At 41.4% G+C, this 27,755-nt stretch overlaps 1 protein-coding gene across 1 annotated transcript in view; it reads left to right on the top strand.

Moving 5' to 3' along the window:
- Positions 1-451: 451 nt before the first annotated feature.
- The window catches only part of DRC11 (dynein regulatory complex subunit 11), an 85,098-nt gene continuing 57,794 nt past the window's right edge, over positions 452-27,755 (top strand). The window contains exons 1-6 of the mRNA XM_081213489.1: positions 452-737; positions 1,625-1,952; positions 3,341-3,460; positions 8,719-8,910; positions 11,278-11,349; positions 22,580-22,785. Coding sequence (XP_081069615.1) covers positions 727-737; positions 1,625-1,952; positions 3,341-3,460; positions 8,719-8,910; positions 11,278-11,349; positions 22,580-22,785 — 929 coding nt within the window. The 5' untranslated portion in view covers positions 452-726. The remainder of the gene's footprint in view (positions 738-1,624; positions 1,953-3,340; positions 3,461-8,718; positions 8,911-11,277; positions 11,350-22,579; positions 22,786-27,755) is intronic.

The following is a 27,755-nucleotide window of genomic DNA, read 5'->3' as shown; positions in this document are numbered from 1 at the left end:
CCTTTCAAATGTGGTTGTGGGAGTGGGTGGGGGGAGAGGAGTTATTGGTTAGTGGTTTCTTGTTCTTGTTTTTATTACATACTTTTGTGTTTTTATCTTGTATTTTCATGCTGTGAGATCTACGGATGTATACCCCTCGGCGGTATACAAATTTAATTAATCATAATCATAAATGTTGTTTAGTTATGACATATGTGCACATCGCCCTTAGGGCGGTGCACAGCGCAGAAACACAAAATAAAAACACAAAACGCTTAATAAAGGCGAGGAGGGCAGCAAGGCCAACCCATCACCTCCTTGCTCTTCTGCCTTAGTGTTGGGGGGGGCGCGTAGCAACAGCAGCAGCAGCAGGGCAGGTAGGCAGCCCGCGGGGGGGGGGCGGAGACAGCCTCCCTTTCCCCCCCCCCAGGCACCACGTGGCCCTGCGCTGCTGCCCCGCGGGCCGCCCTGGCCCCCCCCGCCTCCGGGTGTTCCCATAGCAACCTCCCGGGGCGCCTCCGCCGCGGGCCTGGCTGGGCCTGGCGCCCCGTTGCTAAGCAGCGCCTGGAGCAGGAGGAGGAGGAGGCTGCGGGTGTCGCCGTGCAAAACCCGGAGCCCGGCGAGGGCGGCTTGGCTTCGGGCTGAACGAGCCTTCTAACAAGCCCCCCCCCCTCTAGGAACAGGGTCCGGGAGCGCCCCTCTTCGTCCACCCCGCCAGGAACGGAAGTCTGGGCCGCCGCCGCCGCCATGTCCCACAAGTAAGTGCGACTCTGCCCCGGGGAGAAGGAGGCTGGCTCGCTCCTCGGGGCCCAGAAGCCTCTTTCCTAGCAGAGGCGCCTCCAAGGAAGGGCCCGATCCCGGCAGAGTTCAGCCTCTGGTTAAACCCCAAGGGGAAACTCTCCCCTAAGTGCATATTATATGTAAGAGACACATGTTGCAATGCGATTCAGGAGCTCAAGCGCTCCTTGAAGATGATCCGAATAGCTGGGTCGCTTTGTGCGGAAGAAGGCAATCCGAAATTACTTTGGCCTTTAAACGTCGTCATCACAAATGCTCTGAGTTCTGCCTGGAACAAACTTTGAAGCCAGTGCAGCTGTTCCATTAGGCCAGCCATGCTCTGAAAAGTTTCCCCTATTAACATTCTGGATCAAGGAGTTGGCCAGTTTCAAATGCAATGCAATAATCAAGATGTGCTTCCTCCAGAAACAGGTGTCATTGGCACACCCATTTCAGCTGGGCCAAGGCACTCTGGCTGTAGCTGACTCTTGGCCATCCAGGGTCAAAGCCAGGTCCAAAAAAACACACTAAGCCACAGACCTGCGTTTTCGGGGGGGGGGGGCGGTAATCCCATTCAACATTGGTTAAACGTAAGTACCTGTGGATTCTATCGGACTTGGTTAAGGTTACCAGACGTCCCCCGTTTCCTGGGGACAGTCCCCAGATTTACAAGTCAGTCCCCATACAAAATCCATTGAAGCTGAAAAGTGTTCCCGGATTCATTGAAAAATATCTGGTAACCTTAGACTTGGTGCTGCTTACTTCTAAGTAGACATGAATAGGGTTGCACTATTTGCTATATTTTACTTTATTCTCTTTGTATGTACTAAAGTGTTCTCTTCCCCAACCCTCCAATCCACTTTATTAGCACTTACAATAAAATGTGGGCGGAAGCCCAGGAGTCCCTCAACTGCCTGTTACAGAAGGAGATAGAAGGGAAATCCCACAAACCATTGAAAGATCGCCAAGTAGTGTTTCAAATGCTAGGCACTTTCTACGTCAAGTATGTGCAGATATTTCGAAATTTGGAAGCTGCTTATGACCAGATTGTTCACCCACAAAAGCGTTTAATTATTCGGCAAATGCTTGATGGAGTAATGGGTCGTATTTTGGAGTTAAAGAATGAAATGGTGGAGCTGGAGTTGTCAGAATATCATTACTTTGATGACATTTTACAAGATCTTAAGCTGGCTCCTGTAAGTATAGTCCCTTCATGTTGTTTTTCATATTGTAGAATCAAATCCTAAATAACTGTTTGTTTTCTTTAAATAACTGACTTTTGTGCATCTTAATATAGCTGTCCAATTGTTCTCAGTTGTAAAAATCACATGAAAAAAATTCGAAGAGCCCCACTCCATTGAATACTTGGTTCTTGAACTGTTATTCCATTTCCATTTTTCAGCTATAGTATGTGAGGGGTTTTTCAGTTTCACCATAGAAATGCAAAAAGCTGCTCCAACCCACAGCAGGTTAAATCTAAGCCCTGGCTACCAAGTGCAAAGAAAATAGTAAGGATGGACCTAAGCGGAGACATATCACCTTCACCTGTAATCAAGGAACACATACAAAAACTGGGCTTCAGTGAGTTGGGGGGGGGGGGAGCTGATAATACCCCAGCAAGCCTCATTGAGAATCACGGATTTAATTTATTTCTCTCATACAGCTCCACCTGTTGCCCACTTCATGAACTGCATCAAACTTTCATTTAAAAAAAGATGTTAAACTGTAAATTCGGCACATAAGCTATGTTTACATTCACACAAAGCTACCTTTACAAAAGATGGCTACTGAGAACCTTCACATTGCTCCTTGAGAACCCCTAAGTTCCAAAATCAGTTTTCAAAAGGCTCTTTCACCAGGGTGGTTTGAGGGAAAATAGCCTATCAGTGGTGCATCTCCTGTACTAATGGTTATCAAGCCATAAATGTCTCATTCTTCTCCCACATGCAGAAATAGCCCTGATCCGTGTAAGCACTTTATCCAAGCAAGAAATACAACACATTAAAGAAATTGTATAGCTAATTTCTAGACAACATATTGAAGTTATAGCATTCTCTTATTTTACCTGTAAAGGCAGATTACCAAGATAGTATTTGTGAGTGAAGTTCAAATATAAATAATACAGCTTTGGCATTCTACACCCTATTATGTTAGTATAAGTTGCTCTTTCCAACAGTGGGTTGCACTTAAGGATTTCTTATGCAATAATTAGTAATAAATAAGTACACTCAACAGGTATCTTCTGTACTGCAGCCTGATGCAGTACCTTTTGTGCTTTTATTAACATCTTCAAGTGTTCATATATCACATTATCTTGTTGATTTATAACCCATTTCATAGCCGAGCACTCAGTATAAGACAACTGAAAGGCAACATAACCAGATTCAGGAATCCCTTCATTGGGATTTTATATTGCTGAAATAAGTTAAGACAATTGCAGAATAATAGCAACTTTTATGCACATCCATAATTCAACATTCCCAGAAATGTATATTTAATTGGGCACTTGTGACTGTTTTGTAGAGAAATTGTATTCATTGAATGACCAGCATGATTTACAAAATTAACTTTTCCTCTCCAATAGGAAAACATTGAAATTCCAATCCCAAGGTATTTTATTAAGGAGAAAATAAAGGTGTTGAAAGAGAGGGAGAAAATCCTTGCTCAGATAATGCTTGATGCTGGGATGTATGATGGCGAACCTGTGAGTATATCTATGTAATCAGTTCAGGCAGAGCTGCTGAAAGAGATGGTTCTACCTCCTGCTGTCCTCTTCTTCCTCCATTGCCATTGCTGACCCATTCCTATTCCTATTCATCTTCTCCACCCTTGTTTATCTGATGCCTTAGTGGTGATAGCAGAGGCAGTTTCTCTTCTAGTCCCTGCTCTTCACTTACTCACTCTTGGAAGGGCCAAGGGCATCCTTCCTCGCAGCCAGGCCTTCTGGGAGAGGTGCCAGGAGAGTGCCTGCGCTGCCATCAGTGCAATGTCTAGAATTCATGCTTAAACCTAGTAAAAAAAAGACGTCGAACCTACTTTAAAATGTTATAACATTTCCAAAGTTTAAACCACAGTTTTAGCGACAGTGATGTTTCATGCACTCTCTTGGCCACCTTGCCCAGAATATATTGCATTTAGTAACGACTCCTAGGTTGGGTGACCAGGGATACCAGCCGTAGCAGGAGGGCTAGCTGGTGAGAGAACCAGGCAGTAATAAGGCAGGCAAGGCGGTGGCCTAGGAATGCTCCAGTTTGCACCTGAGAGGTGTATGGGGTGTTAGGGGAGGGATAGTGCATCTGTGGGGGGAACACCTTTGTTCACCTTTTGCCCCCACCCTGCACTCGGCTCTCACCTGTGGCTCCTGGAAGCTGTCAGCAGGCGACCGCAGCCACACCCCAGGAAATGCCTTTGACTGGCCAGCTAAACCAGGTGAGGGTGGCTGATGCATCTCAAAACCTTATTGAGTTAGGGACTTCCGCTACATGCAAAGAGAGGCTCTGGCGCATTGAGCAGATGAGACCAATAGTGGACCCAGTGGTCAGGAAGGTGGTTTCTGCATGTGCTGTAGAGGGAAGTGAGGGGCAGATGGGGCTCATCAACCTGGGAAAGTAGCCCTCTAGGAGAAGGAAAACTCTGATTTTAAACCTCTGCTGACTTATGGGAGAAGAAAAGGTTAAGGAGCAAATCCGACACAAATCTGGAATGGAGTCCCTAAGACAGTTGGATGGCGCCTAGTATGGCAAGTCCTGCAACCATGCTGGTGCCAAATGTCTTACTCTGCTTTCCTTTGGACCCCATCGGCGAGGCTGAGAGGGGGTTTTGTCATCTGGGCAGCCTAGGACCTCCAGACACGCTGCATCCTGGAGCAGTCACTTTGGTGCTGCTAATGCAGCGGTTTGACTTCACCCCGGAGGTGCACTCCATTTTCTCTTGAGACAGATGGATGCCAACCAACACCACCTGAAATACAGTGGTGCCTCGCAAGACGAAATTAACCCGTTCAGCAAGTCTCTTCGTCTTGCGGTTTTTTCATCTTGTGAAGCACGGCTATTAGCGGCTTAGCGGCTTTAAGAAAAAGGAAACAAACTCGCAAGACGTTTCGTCTTGCCAAGCAAGCCCATAGGGAAATTCGTCTTGCGGAACGACTCAAAAAACGGAAAACTCTTTCGTCTAGCGAGTTTTTCGTCTTGCGAGGCATTCGTCTTGCGGGGCACCACTGTAGTGGTCTCATTCTGCCACATGATTAGACCAACCCTTAATACACAGATTCTGGAGCACCCAAGGAAGGACCATGATCCATTCACCTCTTACATCTGCCATCCTGTTTCTGACTCTCTGCACAGCATACCTTTCACTGCAGGAGTGCTAGACATTTGGACAGAGAGCAGATATTAGGATTTTTAGGTAACAAAGTTATCTTGCTATTTCCTGAGTTGATGGAGACAAAGCAAAATTACGATCCAGGAATGGGGAGTGCTGTCAGATGGTTGCGTGATTACAGCGTCCTAGACAGATATTCCTGTTAGTATTTCCCCCTCTGGTAAATTATAAATGGTGAGCCCCTTCATTCAGGAGTGTGTTGCTTTTATTGTCTCATATAATGCACCATGTAAATGATCCAATACAAAAATAATATTATAAAATAATCTGTTTGGATCAGGCTGTGAATTACCTTGGAATTCTTTTTTAAAAAATGCTTTATTGATTTTAAAACAAAACAATCGAAAATCGATACATATTACAAAAAAAAATTTAGATTCATACATAACTAATTCCAACATGACTTCTATTGTGGTTCCTATATTACATTTTCGACTATGCACTTTCCTTTATCTCTGCTAAGTTATTTCAGTTGTATTGGTTTTGTAAAATTCTCTTACTTCATGCAGAAGTCAATTCATGCCTGCCAAAGAATTTAGATTTTTACAATATTCTTTTAGCTATACTCTGTAAATGTCCCACTCTCTATTGAATATTTGATCGGTATCATCTCGGAATCTTGCTGTCATTCTTGCTAGCTCTGCATATTCTAACATTTTGGTCTGCCAATCCAATTTGGAAGGAATGGAGTCTCCTTTGCATCCTTTTGCAATTAGAATTCTTGCTGCTGCTATTGCATACATAAAAATTCTCCTTAAATTTTTCAGAATTTCATTACTCATTATACCCAGCAGAAAGGCTTCAGGCTTCTTAGGGAAGGAACATTTAAACATTTTCTTAAGATTATTATATATTGTATCCCAGAATTCCCCCCCCTTTTTTTTTTGGCAGTTCCACCACATGTGGATCATCGTTCCTTCCACCTCCCTGCATCTCCAACGAATGCTTTACCTGGTTTAATAAATTTGGGCCAATTTTACAGGTGTTAGATACCATCAGTAAAGCATTTTCATGAAATTCTCTTTCAAATCATAGCACACAGTGAATTTCAGGTCCTCCCTCCATAACCTTTCCTATGATTCCATTTGGATATTGTAACCAAAATCTCTGGCCCATTGGACTGTAACTGATTTTGCTTCTTCCTCCTTGACCTCCCAGTCAAGGAGAAGTCTGTACATTTTAAGAGAGCGGGTTTTTTTAAATTAAATATTTCTCAAGTCTTGAAAGTTCTGTGGAGAAGCCTTTTCTGTTTGTCTTTTTGGAATGTCTTGTTCATTTGCAACCAATCTGTTAAATAGGTTTGAATTTCTTCCAATTTTTTAAATTTTAGCCTATTTTCCTTTTCTTCCAATAAATCTTGGTGAATTGACAATTACCTCTCATGTGTTTTTTTCTTTACCAAGAATGCTTCTGTCGGGGATAGCCTCCATGGCGTTTTTGGTTCTAGTAAGTCCTTATACTTAGCCCACACCATATAACGATTTCCTAACCATATGGTTCAAGAAGCCTTTTCATATCCTAGATAAGTGTGCCAACCGTACTGATAATCATTCCAGATCCAGCAAATCAGTGTTTTGTAGTGTCAACCATTCCCAGATCTAGGAGAGACAAGCCGCCTCATGATACATTTTCAGATCTGGCAGTGACCCCCCCCCCTTTAACATCAATTAATAGTTTGTGCTTAATCCTGCGGTTTTTACCCTGCCAGATAAATCTTGAGATGTCCCTCTGCCAATCTTTTAAATGGCTTGCTCCCCCTGATCACTGGAATTGATTGGAACAGAAAGATCATTTTTGGGAGCACGTTCATTTTAATTGTAGAAATTCTTACCCCAAAGGAGATGTTTAACCTGCTCCAAATCTCAAAATAATATTTTATCTCCTTCCAGGTCTTAACGTACCGTACTTTTCCATGTATAAGACATGGGTTTTTTACTAAAAAATAATGTTAAAAAGGGGGGGTAGTCTTATACACGGGGGCATGTTATACACAGAAAAATACAGTAATTATCCTGAAATAGATTAATATTTTTTGTCATGAGCCATATACCCAGGTATTTTACTTTTTTGCTAATTTCCAAACCACAAATTTCTTGTAATTCACTTTTTTCCTGGATCCCCATATTTTTTATCAGTAATTTCGGTTTTTTGCTATTGAGTTTAAAACCCGCCACCTGCCTGAATTCGTTTATCAGTTCCAACAGTCTTGGTAAACTTTCTTTCGGGTTTTCTGTGGTTATAATGAGGTCATCTGCAAAAGCTTTTAATTTGTAGGATTTCCCCTGATACCTCTTATCCTCTCGTCCTCTCTTATTTTCCTATTCAAGGTTTCTAATACTAGAATAAATAGCAGTGGGGACAGTGGGCACCCTTGCCTTGTCCCCTTCATTATGTTGCAACTATCCGTGATATTGCTGTTTATGACAAGTTTGACTAGCTGCTCAAAATTTATTGGCTGTTTTCCTCTGCAAAATGTTTCTTCAAGACCCATTAAGTTGTGTTTTCATAAAGCTCCAAGAGATGTTGTCAAATGCCTTTTCTGCGTCTACTAGAATAAGTACTGCTAGTTTTTCATTTCTAGCTTCTAGGTATTCTAGTATATTAATAAGGTTTCTTATATTGTCATTTATCTGTCGTCCGGGAAGGAAGCCTGCTTGGTCCTCATGGATTATTGCTCTCAGGGTCTTTTTTAGTATTTCTGCTAAGATGGCTGCAAAGAGTTTGTAATCGTTATTAAGTAATGAAATTGGTCTGTAGTTTGAGATGAGTGTTAAGTCTGTCCCCTGTTTGGGGATTAGCATTCTGTATTGGCTTCCTTCCAATCTCCGTTATTTTTCCTTTGGTTAGTATATCGTTCATCACTTCTTTTAAAAGTTGAGATCTAGCTTCTTTCATTTTCTTGCAATAGCAGGCTGACAGTCCATCCAGCCCTAGCGACTTCCCTGATTTCCCATTCCTGATTACCTTGGAATCCACATGTATTTTTTTTCTTGTTAGTTATAAATAATGTACTCATATATAGATTTTCTAACAGGGGTTTGGAAGAAGCAGGAAGTTTATGCATGTAAATTTTAATAAAACATGTAGTAGAAGTTACTGGCATTGCTGAAGTTTGTAATGTCTTCCTCCTCCTTCTGAACCTTAGGGGTTTTTTTATTTGTAACATTTGCCTTTAATCTGAGGCAAACATTACTGCCATGTGAACCGTTCTGTGGTGCATGTTGTAATCTGAGTCAAAAATACACTTCTTTCCATGTCTCCCTCCTGCCTTCATAGGTTCTAGAGAACCTGGGAAATGTTTCCAGGGTGTCTGAAATCCACTGAAAGGACTTTGGTGTGCTGACTTAAGCTTCCCCTGGCTTCTGATACCTAGTATGCTGCCATAGCAGCAAAGAAAAAGTGGGAAGCATAAATGCAGGAGTATAAAATACATGCATTTTGATGGAATTTTGTGCACCTGACACATTTCTGCAAAGAAACAGGAAAGAGCAACATTGTTTAATTGGAATTCCTCTGGGACAGGATAAAGACAATGTTCTAGATGTATTTATTTTTGTCCTATGCTTCCATTTTATGTTATAGAAAAAAGATGTGAAGCTCATGCCCTTAGAAGAAGCTATTAGAACCATTCAGATAGCTGAGCGGGCTCGTCAGGGCCGACTCCGGGCTACATTCATGAAGCAAATCTATCTGGAAGAAAAGAGAGAGAGGCTAGCCAGGCTTACGGGTGAGAAAGGCCTAGATATAGATGGCGCTGTGTTATTCATTCAGAAGGTAAAATATCTTCTTTTTAATCAGAGATATATTGCTATGAAAATGGAATGCATGTTTAGTTGCCTTTGGGAAAAGATAATAATCTATATTTAAATTAGTAATCCACAATCTCTTCTAATCCTGGCATGCTTTGTTAATTGACTTGGTTTTTCTGAGATGTTTTTAGAGGTCTCTTGGAGAAAGCTCAGGGTTTTTTATGAAAGTTCTGTAAGAAAAAGCTTGGAAAGCCTGGATCTGTGATAATCCCTTATTCTGCTGCCAATAGCCTCCTGCTGTCATTACTTCTTCCTGCTCCTCAAATGTGCTACCACCTCCCTTACCAGGGTTGTGTGGCTGTGGAGGCAGCAGCTTCTGGTGAGGTCTTGTGGAACTCCTGCAAGATCTTTCTGGAAGCTGCCACCGCACAACTGTGGTGCTGGAGGGTGACAATAGAATCATAGGACTCTGCTAGATTGGTAAAGAAAAAGTGTTTTATATGTGCTGTTTATGCATTATAACACTGTGACACCAGATGGCGCTGCGGAGTTCCATTTTCCCCCAACGCGATTTCTCATACAGTGGTACCTTGCTTTGCATACGTCTTGGATTACAAACACGTCAAACCCAGAAGTGCGTGTCCCGGTTTGCAATCTTTTTTGGGATTACAACTCATCTAGTCCAACCCCCTGCAATCCAGGAATCATTGCTAAAGAACCCTGACAGATGGCCTTCCAACCTCTGCTTAAAAACCTTCAAGGAAGGAGAATCCACAAGCTCCTGAGGAAGACTGTTCCACTGTGGAACACTCTTACTGTCAGAAACTTCTTCCAGATGTTTAGTCGGACTCTCCTTTCTTCTAACTTGAAGCCATTGGATTGAGTCCTGCCTTCCAGGGCAGGAGAAAGCAAGCTTGCTCCACTTTCTATGTGACAGCCCTTCAGAGACTTGAAGATGGCTATAATATCGCCTCTCAGGCTCCTCTTTTCCAGGCTAAACATACCCAGCTCCTTCAACTGTTCCTCATAAGGCTTGGCTATTAGACCCTTGATCATCCTAGTTGCCCTCCTCTGCACACGTTCCATGCTCCAGAGCATGCTTTGACACACCCAGGCACTATACTTTTCTGTTCTTCCTGGCTCAGTTGATTGAGCCAGGAGGAGCTGGGGGAAACAACAACTCCAAGACAATGGATTCTACAATACTGAAATCTGCTGTGACGTTTCCAAACAGCTGTTTGGCGAGCTGTTTGTTTCTCTGGTAAAAATGGCATCTTTGGCAGGATAGGGGCACTTAAAACAATAGGGAAGAATTGTAAATTGCCAAAAATATTCTGCTCACTTAACAATTTTTAGTAAACAAATATATCAGGTAACTATAAGATATAAAGAAAGATATATCGTAATATTGTAATATTTGTAAGAAGTTGTGTCACTGAATGCATTCAAGGGATGGTACTTGAAGCCATTAGGGTTCATGTCTTCTAATCTTCCTTGTAGCCCTCCCCCCCCCCCACTGACTGGGAATATTTCAAATGACATATGACATTAAATGGCAAACAGATTTTTTTTATGCCTAGAAGAATGGGCAACCACAGCCCTGTGGAGCACATGCAGCCCCTGAAACAGCTGGAAAACCCATGGGCTCTTGGTAGAAGATCGAAAATCATTCTAGTTTTCATTTAAAAATATAAATCCAACCCTCATATTTGCAGGAAATGTGTTATGGGAAAATTGCCCAGCAGGGTTCTTGATATCAATCAAAGGAGCATTCGTTTCATATTAGATTATATGACCAGCACATGTTTCTCAACAACATGACTCTATGTAAATATGTGTGGATGATGTTATTTATCCTTGGAGCAGACTCATTGGGGGGAAATTATTAATTTGAATGTGTCTACCCTGATTATGAATTAGTTGGATGTTACCCTATGATCGTAAAACGCTTTTTGATGAAAGCTTAAGAATTTCCTTCAATTCTTACAACTGTACATATCCCTTCTTACATTACTTCTGCATTTGAAAAGTATTTTTGTGAAAAAAGGATGCAGCTTCAATGATTAGGTCATTTCTTAACATAGCATTTGTGTGCATAGTGTTGTGCAAAATTATTTGAAAAGACAGAGAGAAATAAAGGATTAAAATGGGTTAAAAGATAAATCATACAAATTCCAAATGAATTCACAGAATTATCACCTCCAAATTACACTACAAACAAAGCAGGAAAGATTAAGACCCAATGCCAAAACCCCCAGATGGTAACTGTTAATGATACATTGCTAGATTTGGAGTCTGTTTTTTCCTTCCTCTATTTGTTTTTCCCCTTGCTGCTGTGCAGGAAGTTGTAAAAAGGGCAATTAATCTCATTAGGTTTGTATTCCAAATTCAGCTTTGGCGTGGATATGCCCAGTGGAAGAAAAGTTTGAAACTCAGAGAAGAAGAAATGGTATTTCTAGGGATGGTGAGTCTTCATGTACCTTTCCTTCCAATTTGCCATTTTAAATAATTCCAGATTTTAGATGCTATCAAATGGGTGTTCTAAAACTCTGTGTTATAAAGGTTACCTGCTAACAAGAATAAATGTCTACATCAAAACAGTTCCCAGTTGTCATTACGAATACTGTATCCTGTATACCTAACCAAAATAAGAACAGAAAAGTGATAATTTGGGTGGGGGGTGAATGTAGTATATCACTACTACCACTAAGTGGCAAATGAGGAGAGAAGTGTGGGGTGGTCAGCTGCACTGCTACTCCTTAAGTCATCACCTAACATTGATAATAGAGTAGCTTCTCTCCCACACCAGTACTGAATATGACTCTTTTAAGTTAATAAATATTACAATTTCCTTGATATCTGTGCAAGTGCACAGTCCTTGCTATGTTTTGCCTGTCTTTCTGTCACTTCCAGAGGTAGCACTCAGGGAGGATTCCCATAGCGCTTAGTAGAACCCACACTTTGTTGCCCCAGGGCAGAAACATCTTGCATCTCAGGGGAAGGGACTGCTCATTCCCCACACTTCATCCATTTATTTCTTAACCATTGTATACCACTTGTTGTAGGAGAAAACATCACAGTGGGATTTCAAAAAGGTAAAACAATAAAATTATCTCCAAAAAATTTTACAGCCATAATTTAAAACTGCAATAGAATAGACTAAAACAGATTAAAGCTGTTTGGCAGGGGCCAAAAAGAACACAGCAAAGTCACTGGCCTGATACCAATAGTGTACTCCTAGTGCGTGTGAGAGCGAGGAAAGAAGAGAAGAAGAGTTTGGATTTGATATCCCGCTTTATCACTACCCGAAGGAGTCTCAAAGTGGCTAACATTCTCCTTTCCCTTCTTCCCCCACAACAAACACTCTGTGAGGTGAGTGGGGCTGAGAGACTTCAGAGAAGTGTGACTGGCCCAAGGTCACCCAGCAGCTGCATGTGGAGGAGCGGAGACGCGAACCCGGTTCCCCAGGTTAGGAGACTACCGCTCTTAACCACTACACCACATTGGTTCCTATTGAACCCCATTAACCTACAGAAATGAGGTTAAGAATAAAAATTACAAGCAGGTTTTAATGTGCTATTTATTCCAAACCAATCTTGTTAATGACGTTGATGTGATTGAAGAGCATATCAAAAGTTGGATCAATGGTACTTCTCATAGTCACACCCCCCTGCCACCCACTAGAAATGATTTGGATATTGTTGTTGTTATTTATTATTATTATCACTGCCCAACATTTAAAGAAAGCTTCCTCTGCCTAATGGGTTTCTGAAAAATATTCAAAGAGTGGCGAAAAATACTCTCTAAATGTGTGAGAAAGAAAGATACTTAGCATTAACACAATTTCTATCAACAGTGTCTCACTCCCCACCCATATGTAATTGCAAGGAACCAGGGTGGGAAAAGGAAGATGACTCCTTTAAACCATAGGCTGATGCCTTCCCATTGGTAGAGGAATGTGTCCTGCTAAATAATAATTAAATAAATAAATATTTATACCCTGCCCATCAGGCTGGGTTTCCCCAGCCACTCTGGGCAGCTTACATCATATCTAAAAACATAATAAAAATATCTAGCATTAAAAACCTGCTGATACAGGACTGCTTTCAGATGTCCTCTGCATGTTGTCTAATTCTTTATCTCCTTGACATCTGAAGGGAGGGCGCCACTGCCAAGAAGGCCCTCTGATGAACCAGGGAAGTGGACGCTAGTCTAGATATGCTAAATTTAAATCACTTAGTGTCTTGCCAGTCAATTAATATCCAGTAAAGAGAGTATGGGTGGGATTAATTCAGAATAAAAATGGCCTTTTATTCATAAGTCCTGGTTGTGATCCTCTTTAAGATTATGTTCTCTTCCATGAACACTTGGGGAACCTGGTAGGTCTCATACACGTTCGCGTTGATGTTCATGTGGGGTGGGGCAGCAGGTAGTGGTCAAGCCCCCTTTGATATATGATTGTACCAGCATATTTTTTATTATTACTATAAAATTATTTGCAGGGCTTGCTTTTCTTACGCATTCAGAGTTACATGAATTGCACATGGTCCTCTGTTGTTTTAAACTTATCCTCAAACAGATACTGACGTGTCTAGTAAGAATGACTAATTTTTCCTATGGGGGAGGAAGATATTCTCATCTGGGTTGCTTCTCCTGCTCTAGGAGGCCGGGCTATACAAATCAGGCCATCGTTATTCCTTGCGTGGGAGAGGGCTCCCCCCACAGTTTTTCTGTCCTTGCTGCTCTAGGAGTCAGTGTCAAACTATGTCCTCACCTTCCCTATTTCTTAATCTAGTTTTCCTCCATCTCTCACTTCACTTTTCTTCCTTGCTTCTCTCTGCCTTTCTCCCTTGCTAAAACCTGTGTGGCTTTCTTGCTGGCATAATGAAGGAGCCATTTCCAGCCAGCCCAAGACCTTCAACACTCAAGAGCAGCCCTCAACATGTAGGAGGGCCTTGCCAGTGGAGAGGAGAGACAAGTTTTGGATGGGTGGTGTTAGTTGCATGCAGGTCAGATATTTTGCTGTTAGCTCATGTACATGGAAACATGGTTTCCTGTCTGCCTTGTGTGACATGCAGACAGTCTTAAGAGTGGCTGCCCAGAAAAGATGCAACAATCTAAGTGCTGTTTCAAGTCCAGGAAAAAGTCAAGCCCTTCTTGACTAACTGAGCTATGGATGGCCATATACAAATACTATTTTCCTAATCACTTTTAAATGCAGCTTTTTCATGTGAAAGGACATAATTTGACCATCAGTAACTTTTCCTCTCTGTCTCTTTTAATGTGTATCTTATATATACTTATTTAATTACATGGCTTGAATAATGTATTTTATTTCCTCTTGTGCTTCAGCTAGTTAGAAAAGTAAATCTCTCCATAGAATGGCTCTCATTATAAATAATATAAACTGTGGTCAAAGAAATAATTAGATTCCTTATAGCAAAACTTCAAGCTCTATAAATAAGTAGAGCGTGAATATTCTTCAGCTCCTGCAAACGGGAAAATAAGATAGCTCAGGGGTGTCAGATGTCTGTTTCATTAAGCATATCTGAAAATGCCATTTTGGCTTTATTTATTTTCTGCAGTTACTCTCTAGAGTTCCTTGTTGTGTTACTGATCTCATTAATCCAAACTTTGACTACTTTACATCCTTTTTATACTCTAAAATAACCGTTGTTTATATATCTGCTGGTTTTTCATTTCACAAAAATGTAGGATGCTCCCTGGAAAAAAACTTGTGTCAAATAAACTGGAGCAGGACCTTTGGAATCCAGAGGACGTAGAGGAATGAAATTCTGGGGAAACCTGTTCCTTAAAGAAAGAGGAGGAGGAGATTCACATTGCATTCCAAATTTAGGAATCTTCTTGTCCCCAAGCTGCACCATGTTCAGGTGTGACAGCCAACCCCAGTCCTAAGCCCCTTTGCTCTGTATAGCTTAGCAGCACAAGCCTGGAAAAGATGAAAAAGTTATCCTTTACAAGGATAGAGCACTATAAGACTTCTGATGCAGGCTAGCAAGGTTTTCCTTGTTGGTGTTAAACTGCAACACTTTGCGGGAATTGGGATTGTGTGTGTGTGAAATTAGATTTTTAAAAGTCCCATAGAGACAAGGCAGTTTTTGAGAGGGAGGAAGTGGGAAAGGGCACCTTTTTACTTTTCAGGAGATAAGCAATCACTAGGCGTACAAGAAATATGGTTTTGTCTTTTTTAAAAAAAAATGATATTTACTAAGGTTTCAAAGAAAAAAATTACATCGATAAAAAGAAAAGAAAAAAAGGCAGAAATAAGAATAAAAGAAAAATACATAATACAAAAAACAGATAAAAAACCCTTTAAAAAATACATCAATCTTTCCACCTTACATTCATTTCCTTGCTTCCCTGACCTCCTCACACCTCCCTTTTTTGTATTCCAATTCAGTTAGTTAATTCAGCAATTTCTTTCCCTCTTTGTTTTTATCTTAATCCTTTAACTTAATATATTATAGCTTTGGATTCTCACCTGTTAATAATCCATTTTTACATACACCTTTATAACATTGCTGCTTAAACCACTTAACTTCATTCTGACATCATTCTAACATTCATTAATTTTGCAATATTTCTGTAAATAATCTTTAAATTTCTTCCAATGAAATATGGTTTTGTCTTATTGTACTAGTGATATAGTGAAAGCAGCTTAAAAGACACAAAATTGGTAAAAGACATTCCACTAGTTCTAAATTATGCATTTTCCAAAAGTGAGCAAGAGGCTGCCGCTATGCAAAAAAAGGAGCCCTATCTATCAAAGGGGTAACACCTTTGGAATTGTGTGCATTTCCCCATTGGGATACCCATGTGGCCAGAGGCATAGCTAGGCTCCCATGTGCCCTTGGCCAGGAGCTGTTTCAGCATCCGCCTTGTCCCTTGCATTCCTCTGCCAAGGCACCCAGAGCAGTGGAGTGGCCCAGGGAGTGCCCAGGCAGGCAGGCAGGCTCCGAACCAGAGTGGAGAGGGGCAGTTTTTGTGCCTCCCTGGGCCTGCGCCTTTGGCAGGGGCCAAGCTGCCCAACCCCTAGGTATGCTCCTGTGTGTGGCAGGCCTGCTTTGAGCATGCACTGTTTTAGTAATCTCCTTTGAATGAGGGGATTACATTAGTAAAAGAGGTTTAACAGCATACCCAGAGCACACCTAGAACGTTCTCAAGAAAGCAGCTATTTCATTGCAACATTAGTGAATTTAGCAAGAACTCTCATTGTCATATTACATTGGTAAAATATTTCTTTATTGCATTATTGAGCATCCTACATTCAGAGCTGTTGCTCTGAGTTAATTATCAGCCAACCTGCAGATTCCTAGGGCCAACACCAGAGTTTATTTTTATTTTTCAGGTGAATCGAAACTGTGACCACCATGCATGAAATTCAACGAATTCCCATTTTTAAAAATGAAAATAAGGAGTTTTTTCGAGAACAAAGCATACTTTGTGACTGATGGGCTGGAATGGTTTGTTTCATGGACTAATGTCCACTTTTGCCTTATCAATTTAAACAACAGTTTAAGACAAAGCTCATCAAACATTAGATAAGCATTTTAAGTTAATGGGCCATATAGTCCTATCATTTGACAAACACGAGAAGTGCCTATTGCAGCCTATTTTTACAGAAACATCAATTATTAATAGGCATATTATTGCTGACAGAGGACACAGCTAAATATGTGAATTTCGTTATCCTGTTTTGGGTCATTAACTGTAGGAAGCTTGTAAACATAATGGTTTCTATGCACATAGGAAACCTTCATTAAGATGTATTATTCTACTGCTGATATGACCATCACATACTACTAAATATGCAGCCTGCATCTAAGACGTATACATTTATTTTTAAATGAGTAACTGCTCATAGTAACTGCTCAAATTTGAAATTTGCACAACCAGGAAAAAGCTTGAACATAACAATATGAGGCAATTCTAAAGGAAAAGCGAAGGTGCAATACCTCCCATGTTTAGGAAATCTACATAATGGGTAGAGTGTAAAAGGATCAAGTGTTTGCTTTGGTTTGAATACCCACAATCGCTTACGCACAGATTTTAGTAGGCATTCTGAAGCTTGGGGCACAATTGAAAATGGCACAATGAAAGCAGGTTATTAAGAAGAAGATGAAGAATTCAGTTCTAGGATTTCAAAAAGCCAATTTCATTTCACGTGGTACTTACAAATTCACTCATGCATCAAAATAAAGGGGGAAAGGCTAAGTTAAGGTGCCTGCTTAAGCTTCCATGTCATGTAATAATAATAATAATAATAATAATAATAATAATAATAATAATAATAATAATAATAATAATAATAATTTATTATTTATACCCCGCCCATCTGGCTGGGTTTCCCCAGCCACTCTGGGCGGCTTCCAAAAGAATATTAAAATACAATGATACATCAAACATTAAAAGCTTCCCTAAACAGGGCTGCCTTCAGATGTCTTCTAAAAGTCTGGTAGTTGTTGTTCTCTTTGACATCTGGTGGGAGGGCGTTCCACAGGGAGGGCGCCACTACCGAGAAGGCCCTCTGCCTGGTTCCCTGTAACTTGGCTTCTCGCAGTGAGGGAACCACCAGAAGGCCCTCGGTGCTGGACCTCAGTGTCCGGGTAGAACGATGGAGGTGGAGACGCTCCTTCAGGTATACTGGACCGAGGCCATTTAGGGCTTTAAAGGTCAGCACCAACACTTTGAATTGTGCTCGGAAACGTACTGGGAGCCAATGTAGGTCTTTCAAGACCGGTGTTATATGGTCTCGGCGGCCGTTCCCAGTCACCAGTCTGGCTGCTGCATTCTGGATTAGTTGTAGTTTCCGGGTCACCTTCAAAGGTAGCCCCACGTAGAGCGCATTGCAGTAGTCCAAGCGGGAGATAACCAGAGCATGCACCACTCTGGCAAGGCAGTCCGCAGGCAGATAGGGTCTCAGCCTACGTACCAGATGGAGCTGGTACACAGCTGCCCTGGACACGGATTTAACCTGTGCCTCCATGGACAGCTGTGAGTCCAAAATGACTCCCAGGCTGCACACCTGGTCCTTCAGGGGCACGGTTACCCCATTCAGGACCAGGGAATCCCCCACACCTGCCTGCCTCCTGTCCCCCAGAAACAGTACTTCTGTCTTGTCAGGATTCAATCTCAATCTGTTTGCCGCCATCCATCCTCCAACCGCCTCCAGCCACTCACACAGGACCTTCACTGCCTTCACTGGTTCTGATTTGAAAGAGAGGTAGAGCTGGGTATCATCCGCATACTGATGAACACCCAGCCCAAACCCCCTGATGATCTCTCCCAGCGGCTGCATGTAGATGTTGAAAAGCATGGGGGAGAGGACAGAACCCTGAGGCACCCCACAAGTGAGAGCCCAGGGGTCTGAACACTCATCCCCCACCACCACTTTCTGAACACGGCCCAAGAGGGAAACGCATTCTGCTGCCTCACATACTGTGCTCACTTCTAGTTTGGCCTCCACATTTTCATTTGATGCCTCAGCCACAGTCTCCTTACTCTGTTGAATGGGAGCAACACTGATCAGTAGTTAAAAAAAAAAATTGTAAGATACTTTTTAAATCTAACCCTTAAATTCTGACATTCAAAGGCAGGGAGGCATCAATAGGAACAGATATCTCCAAGAACCTTGTTTGGAACCATGGCAGTAGAAGTTCAAAATGCATGCTTTAATTTAGGGAAAGTACCAACAAGTTCAAAAGAATGCCAGGGTGCTTCATAAGCTATGTCTAAGGAACTATATTTCTTTTTCCCAGATAAGTAAATTCCTGTCTAAGGAGAATGGAAAGGAGCACAATTCTGGCAAAACTAATAGAAGTGGGGCAGAAATTAAGGAGCATATTACAAATGCATGGAGACTAGGGAACTGAGTGAAAAAGTGATAAGAGAAGTTATTGGACTTACCAATGAATTAAAATCGATGTCACTAGGCCCAGAGAGCACCCATCCCATAGTTCTAATAGGAATCTAAGGTGAAACTACTGGTTGTCTAACAAAAGAAAGCAACTTGTTAAATTGGCTTATGTTTTAGAGGATTTAAAAATAGCCAATGTAACGTAAATGTTTTTTAAAATATCAAGAGGCAGATATGGACAATTACAGGGCAGTTAGTTTATTGTCCTAGGGAAATTGGTGGTAAACATTATTAAATTTATCAAACATACAATAAAACATTTCTTTCTGAGTAAGGATCAGCATCACTTTTGCAAAGGAAAATCCTGCCTCAAATTTAAGTACTTTGAGAGTATTAGCAACCACGTGGATCCAGTAGGCATATTTAGACTTTCAAAAAAATTGTTACGAACTCAAAGGTTCCTGAGCGAATTAACAGTATGTACCAGTAATTCGAGGATAGACTCATGGATTGCTAACCGGTCAAAGAACAGGAAGCAGCAGGAAGAATGGAGAGATGGGATCTCCTTAGCAGTGAAATGGCTACATTTATTGATGACTTCCAATTATTCTGGATACTGCGAATTTAAATTGGTTTTAAATAGTTCCCATAGCATTGCTCCAAATTGAGCAAATGGACAACTGAACACAGTACTATTTACTAGAAAGCAACAGCAGATTATTATTAGCTTCAGGCATTGCTGTCAACTTTGGGAGCATGTTGGGCTAGATGGACTAGGCATGGGACAACTATTCCAAGCAGTGGCAACTGAATATGCAAGCCCTCCCTTTGAATGACTGGCAGATCTGCTGTGGTCCCTAAACTAGTCATCCATCTTCCTTCCCTAAGGCAAAAATTGCTCTTGCGGGGGGAAGCAGCTAGGAAGAGGTGGTGGCAGTGCTCTGAATTTATTGTGATGCCAGATTATTTAGAGTTTTTTTGTGCCAAGTGCCTTTTCAACTATACTTCCTGTCACCAAAGTTCCCTGAAATATACTCAGAGTCGCAAAGTGATTTCATGCTCTTTATTCAGCTCATAGTGGTGAGGAGGAATGAATAAATGTCCCCTCACAGTATCTGCTTTATATACATTATTTACACAATGGGCTGCACATGATTGGTTAATTCTGGAATTCTACTGTAAGCCAATCAGGTTGTGGATTCACTTCTATCTGGAGCATGATTGGGTGGTTCCTGCCAACCAATCATACTGCTGCATTGTTCTTGGACCAATCAGACTGCTGCATTCTGAATCCTATTGTTCTAGGACCAATCAGACTGCTGCAATTTGGATCCTATTGTTCTAGGACCAATCAGACTGCTGCAGTTTGGATCCTATTCAATTCAGTACATAACATTCCCACTTGTGTGTATGACATGAGGTCATCCTCCCTATCATCTGTTACGGGATTTAGATTTGAGTGCAGCAGATTTTGTTGAAATCCTATGCTCTGCTGTGGTAGGGACAGTGCAGAAGTTGATTCTTGGGCGCTGAGTGGAAGGGTGTTGATGCTTTACCTCACCTCATTTGGGAATGTAATTTTAGTTGGTATGGTGGCTGGGAGTGAAATCTGAGCGAGTTTAATACTCAGGCTAAGGCTGCTCCTTCCCCAGGGAGTCCAGATGGGTCAACAGAGGCTACATGGAACCAATGCAGAACTCTGGCTAGTGTGAAGTTGAGCACAGGATTCAACTATTAATTTTTTCAAAACATCTACAGTCACAGTAGTAGGTAGAAATGAACATCTTTTCTTGAAATGTTGTAATAAAAGCAGCAAGAAGGCTGAGCTTTTGCTCCCTATGCTGGTTTACTTTTTCTTAGATGAAGCTATTAAAATAATGGGAAACATCTATAGTATATTTTTATTAAAGCATTTTACCCTTTTAATTTTTATTTTATCCATTTTACCACAGTTCTCCCCCCTCAGGGGAAGTGGATTTTCTCACAGTCTCTTACCAGCTGCAAGAAAATGCCAGGAAGCAACTGACTAAACAGTGCACATAAAATTTAAGTGAACAAATTAGAAACAATACTTCACTAATTAAACAGAACCAATGGGAAGTGCAAACATTGGGAAATTCAATTTAAAAATCCTAGGCACCCTTCTGACACGGATAAACATTGCATTTGTTAAACAGCAGTCTTCTCACCCGCCTTTATGAAGCGTCCCATGACCCAACACTTAAAGCATTTTTCTACAGTATTGCTAATTGACAATGAAACATTCATAGTAATCCACTGTGTACATTCAGGGATTTTGTCTGTTTTATTTTTAAAGAAGCAGGTCTTTCCTGATGTTGAGAAAATTAAGTTAAGACTGGGAATAATTTGATCCAGCAGCATTTGCTATGCATCCTTAGATGTATACTACTGTACAGGCAGTTTACTACTGTTTTAATGTGGAAACTTGATACTGGACTCATTTAAGTCAGTGCTGTATCAACCAGTTGTAGTTCCAAACATCTCGGTGAAACTGATAGTAAAAATATCGGTAGGAGTGGTTCAAGGATGGGGAGACGTGTCTTTTATGGTGATAATTGGTTGAAGTACCCTTTGCTTATGAGAAACACTGCATCCTTTTATGGAATGAAAATGTGATGATCATATGCACACTAATCAGACAATCTTCCATAGCAATCTGTGAATTAACTGATGACTTTAAGTGCTTACGGTGCTATCATAGACTATGAGAAACTTGTCTTCCAATATTTTGACTATGGCAGACCAACACAGCTACCTATCTGTAACTTGTCTTCCAATATCTGTTTAAAGTAAAAAATGTGATAGATGGTCCCACATATAGCATGGTATTGAGAAAGGAAACGCTGTGTGGCACAGTGGCGTAGCGTGGGGGGTGCAGGGGGGGCCGGCCGCACTGGGCGCAACATCTGGGGGTTAGGGTTAGGGGGCGCAAATTCACGGGTTAGGGGGTGCAAATCCACGGGCTAGGGGGCGCAAATTACTTGCCTTGCCCCGGGTGCTGACAACCCACGCTACGCCACTGGTGTGGCAGCTTATCCACTCTCTGCAGCTGATCATCTGCAACTCTCTTGAGCTGTTAGCCATTGATCCATCTAGCTCAGCAGTGTCTACTCAGATGGTGGCAGCTCTCAAAAGTCACAGGCACACTTTCCGCTGTGGTAGAACCTGCAAAGCATGCCTTCCTTCCACCACTCAGCAAAGAACATGGCTTGATTTACCACTGAGCCATGCCATATAACTGATATCCATGTGGTTCACACATTCAGGCATTTCTTATGTAGCGCTTGCCAGTGTCACACGAGTGAGTGATGTAGGCTATGACCGCATCCTAATCCAGATGCTAAAGATGAAACGAGAAGTGGAATGAAGGAAATGGGCTATTATCCAAAACAAGACACATAAGTGAACATATTAAGACAAACTGGGAAATAACATTTGATTGTGACAGAACTTGAAATAATTGCCTCTGATGTTAGTACAGTGGTACCTCAGTTTACGAACTTAACCCGTTCTGGAAGTCTGTTCTTAAACCGAAACCATTCTTAAACCGAGGCTTGCTTTTCCTAATGAGGCTTCCCGCCACCGGTGCCCTTCCACCATTCGGCTTCTGTTCTTAGACTGAGATAACATTCGTAGACCGAGGTAAACTACTGTTTTTGCGGAAGTTCCTAACCTGAATCATTCAAAAACAGGGCTGTTTGTAAACGGAGGTACCACTGTACCAGAATAACACCGTTAATAAAACCAGGAATACAACATGGACTGATTTTGATGTTTATTCCTGCTTCTTTTTTAGATTCCACCTCCTCATTTCAAAAAACCTAGCATTTCAATACTGCGTGCCCAGAAGGTGGATAATATAAGATGTGAACTTCAGGAGAAACATGAATTAGACTTCCAGAAAGCTCTAGTCAGCATCAAAGAGCGTGTGAAAGAAATTGAAGGTCCTGACATCAAAGAGAGCCTCCAGGACCAGATCCGCCAGTGGTTCATTGAATGCCGGTGAGGAACTAGCAGATTTATATATATTACCACAGCAACTACACTTGTCATTTTATCTAATCCCATTGGAACTGCTTTTGTGCATTTAACGGTTTTGGAGAAACACTTGTTATTCACTTGTAGATTATTAGGCCATCTCATTTCTTTGCGCCATCGTTACTTCATGAGCCTAGAGTCGCTCACGTTGTAGGAACTCTGGTTCAGAAATCTACAGCAGCAGATTGCTTTTTTGCTTTTGCACATGTGGATCTACACTCCCTGCTTCCCTGCATAAAGGAGGATTTGGTGCAATCATCGCTTCCTAGCCCCCCACACTTGCTTGTTTACAGGTTTCTAGTACTACTAGACTGGGTCCCTCCTTGCTGTCCTTCCTCTAGCAGGTGAAGGCCTTCTTGTTCCAACAGGCTTTGGGGAACTGGCTGCTTTTGATTAAATGGTTGGTGCTGTGCTTGTTTGTATTGTAATTGTTGGTGTGTTTAAACAGATTTAATTGTATTTTAGTGATTGGTTTTTCTATATTTGTAGCAGTTCTTGTTTTCATCTGTAAGCTGCCTCAAGTCCTCTCAGGGAAAAATATGGGGTATAAATCAATATAAATACAGTCCTACCTTGGTTTTCAAACGCCTAGTTCTCGGATGTTTTGTTTTGTTGTGTGTTTTTTTATAAAAATTTTATTGGTTTTACAAGAATTTTTTATAAACACACACAAACAAATAAAGAAACAAACAAACATGTATAATTTCATATCCTTTTTTTTCATAAGCCTTACTTCATCGACTTCCCCAAACCTCCCCTTTCTACATCCCAATTTCCAAAATTATTTCAGCAAATCCTAACACTTGATTTCATCAAATTTATCCCTTATTCTTTTCTTTTACTTAATCTTTTACAGCTGAAAACCCCTCTTTTTTCCTAAAACCTCGACATTTTAGCTTTCATTAATTTTACAATGTTTCTTATGATAAATTTTGAATTTCTTCCAATCTTCTTCCGCCGTCTCTTTCCCCTGATCACGGATTCTGCCAGTCATTTCAGCCAGTCCCATGTAGTCCATCACCTTCATCTGCCATTCTTCCAGAGTGGGTAAATCTTGAGTCTTCCAATGCTTTGCAATGAGTACTCTTGCTGCTGTGGTGGCGTACATAAAAAAAGTTCTATCTTTCTTTGGCACCAATTGGCCGACTATGCCCAAGAGGAAGGCCTCTGGTTTCTTAGGGAAAGTACACTTAAGCACCTTTTTCATTTCATTATATATCATTTCCCAGTTCTCGAATGTTTTGGCTCCCGAACACCGCAAACCCGGAAGTGAGTGTTCCGATTTGCGAACTATTTTTGGAAGTCGAATGTCTGACACGGCTTCCGCGGCTTCTGGTTGAGTGCAGGAAGCTCCTGCAGCCAATCAGAAGCCACGCCTTGGTTTTTGATCATTTTCGAATGTCGAACAGACTTCCGGAACGGATTCTGTTCGAGAACCAAGGTACCACTGTACCAATACCTACTGTACAAAGATACAGTCTCCACCGGTCTTTTGCCTCTCCACCCACATTGGCTAAAAGAAAGTTTGTCCCCGCCCCCCATGTGCTGAATGCAACACCGTGTTAGGGATTGTGAACTGCAGTCTGAATCTCAACTGCAGAAGTTACTATGATTAATTCTTCAAAATAGGTCAGTCTTCACCGGTTCTGAAGAGTTAAGCATTAAGATGCTCCCATTGTAGTTAAAGCAACCCAAAGTTCTGTAGAATGTCGGGATTTAGATATATCTGAAGGGAAATCAAAACATTAATCAAGTAAACACTGGGCCTTTTGGAGAGCGACTCAGCCCGGTTCACAGTCAAGGCCTTAACCCATCCTGTGGCCTCTGGCTAGAACACATTAGTCTGAATTTCATGGAGGATTTATGTGTTTCTGAAGTGCCCTGGGGAACTCTAAATTGGCATTCCTGACCTAATAACAGAAGATCTAAGTAATAGTAGCTTTCATGTACATACTATGCATTATTCTGACAAATGTAGATTAATTTTTTAGATGGAGAAGAAAGAAATGCCCTTTCAGACTAGGTTTAAATGGATGGTGGGCCAAGTGCAATGTCAACAAGCTTTCAGAGGTTTGTGGAAAGCAGGAGTCAGATGGGGAGAGGAAGTGGAGGATGGAGACAAAAGAATGTTTTCCATAATAAAAGATAAAATAATAGTGCTTGTGTGCTGATGTGAATTCTGGATTTCTTTTCACCATACTTGTACATTCTTGTGTCCAAAGATAAATGTAATATTTAGTAAAAGTGCTTGATATTATCTGATTCAATCAATCCATAGTTCAGAGAGTTTAATAATGTTTTCTTTTACCAAGTACTCGTTTTGTCTAGGAAATAAGCCCTTCTTCTTACTATAGCTTCACACTTCTGCAATTAAATAAAGTTTACTGTCTTTTTTCTTGTAGTGGTAATAAGATGTTTTTTAAAGCATGTAGCTTTGAGCTTTTCCTTTTGTATTTTCGCCTTCCCAATCCCACATCCCTCTCAAAGTATTTTTACTTTTACTTTTACTTTACTTCCCCTATAATTTTCCCCCTTATCCTTTCATGCTTCATTTGTGCCTTATTCTTCATTCCACCCTGCAATGGCTAGTTTCTTTCATCTCCTCTCTGGCTGTTGTGCATTCACTTCTGCCCTCTGTAAGAGCTTTCCTCTATTACCACCTTAATTTCTAATTCTCCTTGTCATTCCTTGCCACCTTTTCTCTCCCTTTTCTCCTTCTCCTCCTCTTCCCTCTCCTTTTATCTCACTTTCTAATTTCCTCAATACCTCCTCTACCTCTTTCCTCTCAGAGAAGGGAAAACTTTCACTTCTCCCCGCCCACCCCCATGATATCTTGGCACCTTTACCCACAAAAGAAGGAATTCTTGGTTCAGGAATTGGTCCAACCCAGAGCTATGGCATAGCTTGGAGGTAGAGGCAGATAAGTGAGGAGGAAAACTAGGCAGTGCTTGAGAAATCACTGTTCTGGGGAGCATTCTTAGTTCATGTGGCGTGGCTATGAAGCCCGGTGAGCCTGGTGTCAGCAGTCATCATATTGAAGCACTTGCCAAACCTCCAGACTGAGGGTGGGCCCCCATTTGACTGAGAAACAAAGGAAAAGACTGTAGAACTGTAGAGTTGGAAGGGATCCTGAGGGTCATCTAGTCCAGCTCCCTGAAATACAGGACTCTCAACTGAGGCACCCACAACAGAAGACCACCCAACCTCTGCTTAAAAACCTCCAAGGAAGGAGAGTCCACAACCTCTTGTGGGAGCCTGTTCCGCTGCTGAACAGCTCTTACTGTTAGAAAGTTCTTCTTGATGTTTCGTCGGAATCTCCTTTCTTGTAATTTGAAGCCATTGGTTTGGGTCCTCCAGAGCAGGAGAAAACAAGATTGCTTGGGACAGCCATTCAGATATTTGAAAATGGCTGTCATACCGCCTCTCAATATCCTCTTATTCAGAATAAACACATCCAACTCCCTCAAACCATTCCTCATAAGGCTTGATTTCCATATCCTTGATCTTCTTGGTTTCCTTCCTCTGCATGTGTTCCAGCTTGTCAATACCCTCCTTAAATTGTGTCGCCCAGAACTGGACATAGTATTCCAGGTGTGGTCTGACCAAGGCAGAATAGAATGGTACTATTACTTCCCTTGATTGAGACACTAGACTTTTCTTGATACAGCCTAGAATAGTATTAGCTTTTGCTGCTGCATCACACTGTTGACTTACGTTAAGCCTGTGATCTACTAAGACTCCAAGATCCTTTTCACGTGTACTACTGGCAATCCAGATGTCCCCCATCTTATATTTGTGCAGCTGGTTCTTCCTGCCTAAGTGTGGAACCTTACATTTGTCCCAATTGAAATTTATTTTGTTAGTTTTCATTTTGTCCCTCCTCAGATATATCCTGCTTGGTCTCCTTGCAGTCCATACATTTCAGATGGGTACAGCTGTACTGGTGTGGCTGGGTACCACTAGGAAATATAAATCGCCCCAGAGGCCCCTATGGTGACATTGAGCAGTCTTACATTTCGCAAAGAGCTCAAGCCAAAAAGAGCACCAGGCATCTAGCTTGCCCCACCCTACTGGGTGAGAAGCAGTGTCCTTCGTATTTGAAGCAGGATGACTGATGACACATGAAGGCATATTTGAAGGAGACCCACTTTCATGTGGACATCCCAAAATCTGGAGTTGGCACTGTTGGTTGTGCCACACATTGACCAGTAATCAGTCTAGCATATTCTTCATGGGCAATTTCTTAGCAGACAATTTGCGTGGAAAGTGTTCTCTGAATGTAGAAAGTTTGAAAATGATTGTATTATTAATCATTATAGGAAAAGAATAAATGCCTGGCTAGATAATGCATTTCTTGATTAATAGATAAGCAGTCAAAACAAATGGCTAAGCGTGTTGGTCCACTGAACAGAAGAGAAGTATTTTAGGGGGAGCAGAAGGAACAGACTGAAGGTTAGGAGAGCACTGTAAAGAATGAACACATTGAAGAGGGAAACATCTAAGAATTGCTTTGCAGGAAAATTTTACTCAATTTGAAACCTGAAAGATATATTCAATTGTTGTTAGTTTAATTGTATAACCCTTTTCAGACCATTAGTGTGAATCATGTTTATTTCCAGAAAGAGGGTAGTTAAGCCCATATGTAGTCAATCTGTTTTATTGAGTGCTGTGGGATTTACAGGAGGCCAGAGACACTGATGTAGCTTCTGTGCAATGGCAAAAGTTGCCTACTTTAGTCTAGACATAAATATATGGGGTTTCCGACAGTAATGGAGGCAGCTTGGGGGCTTAGGAGAGGATCAGCCAGAAGCCCCTGTTTCTTACATTTTCTGTACTTGATTAAACAAATAGAAAAAGTTATTTTGCAGTCATATAGCCTGTTGAACACCACAGTCAAGCCACCAGATACAATATTTTTCCTACTGCATTAACGT

The sequence above is a fragment of the Podarcis bocagei genome (genome assembly GCF_964188305.1).
Source record: "Podarcis bocagei genome assembly, chromosome: 1".
NCBI classification, from domain to species: Eukaryota; Metazoa; Chordata; class Lepidosauria; order Squamata; family Lacertidae; genus Podarcis; species Podarcis bocagei.
Note: the sequence above shows the minus strand (reverse complement) of the source record. Positions and strands in the feature narration are given on the sequence as shown.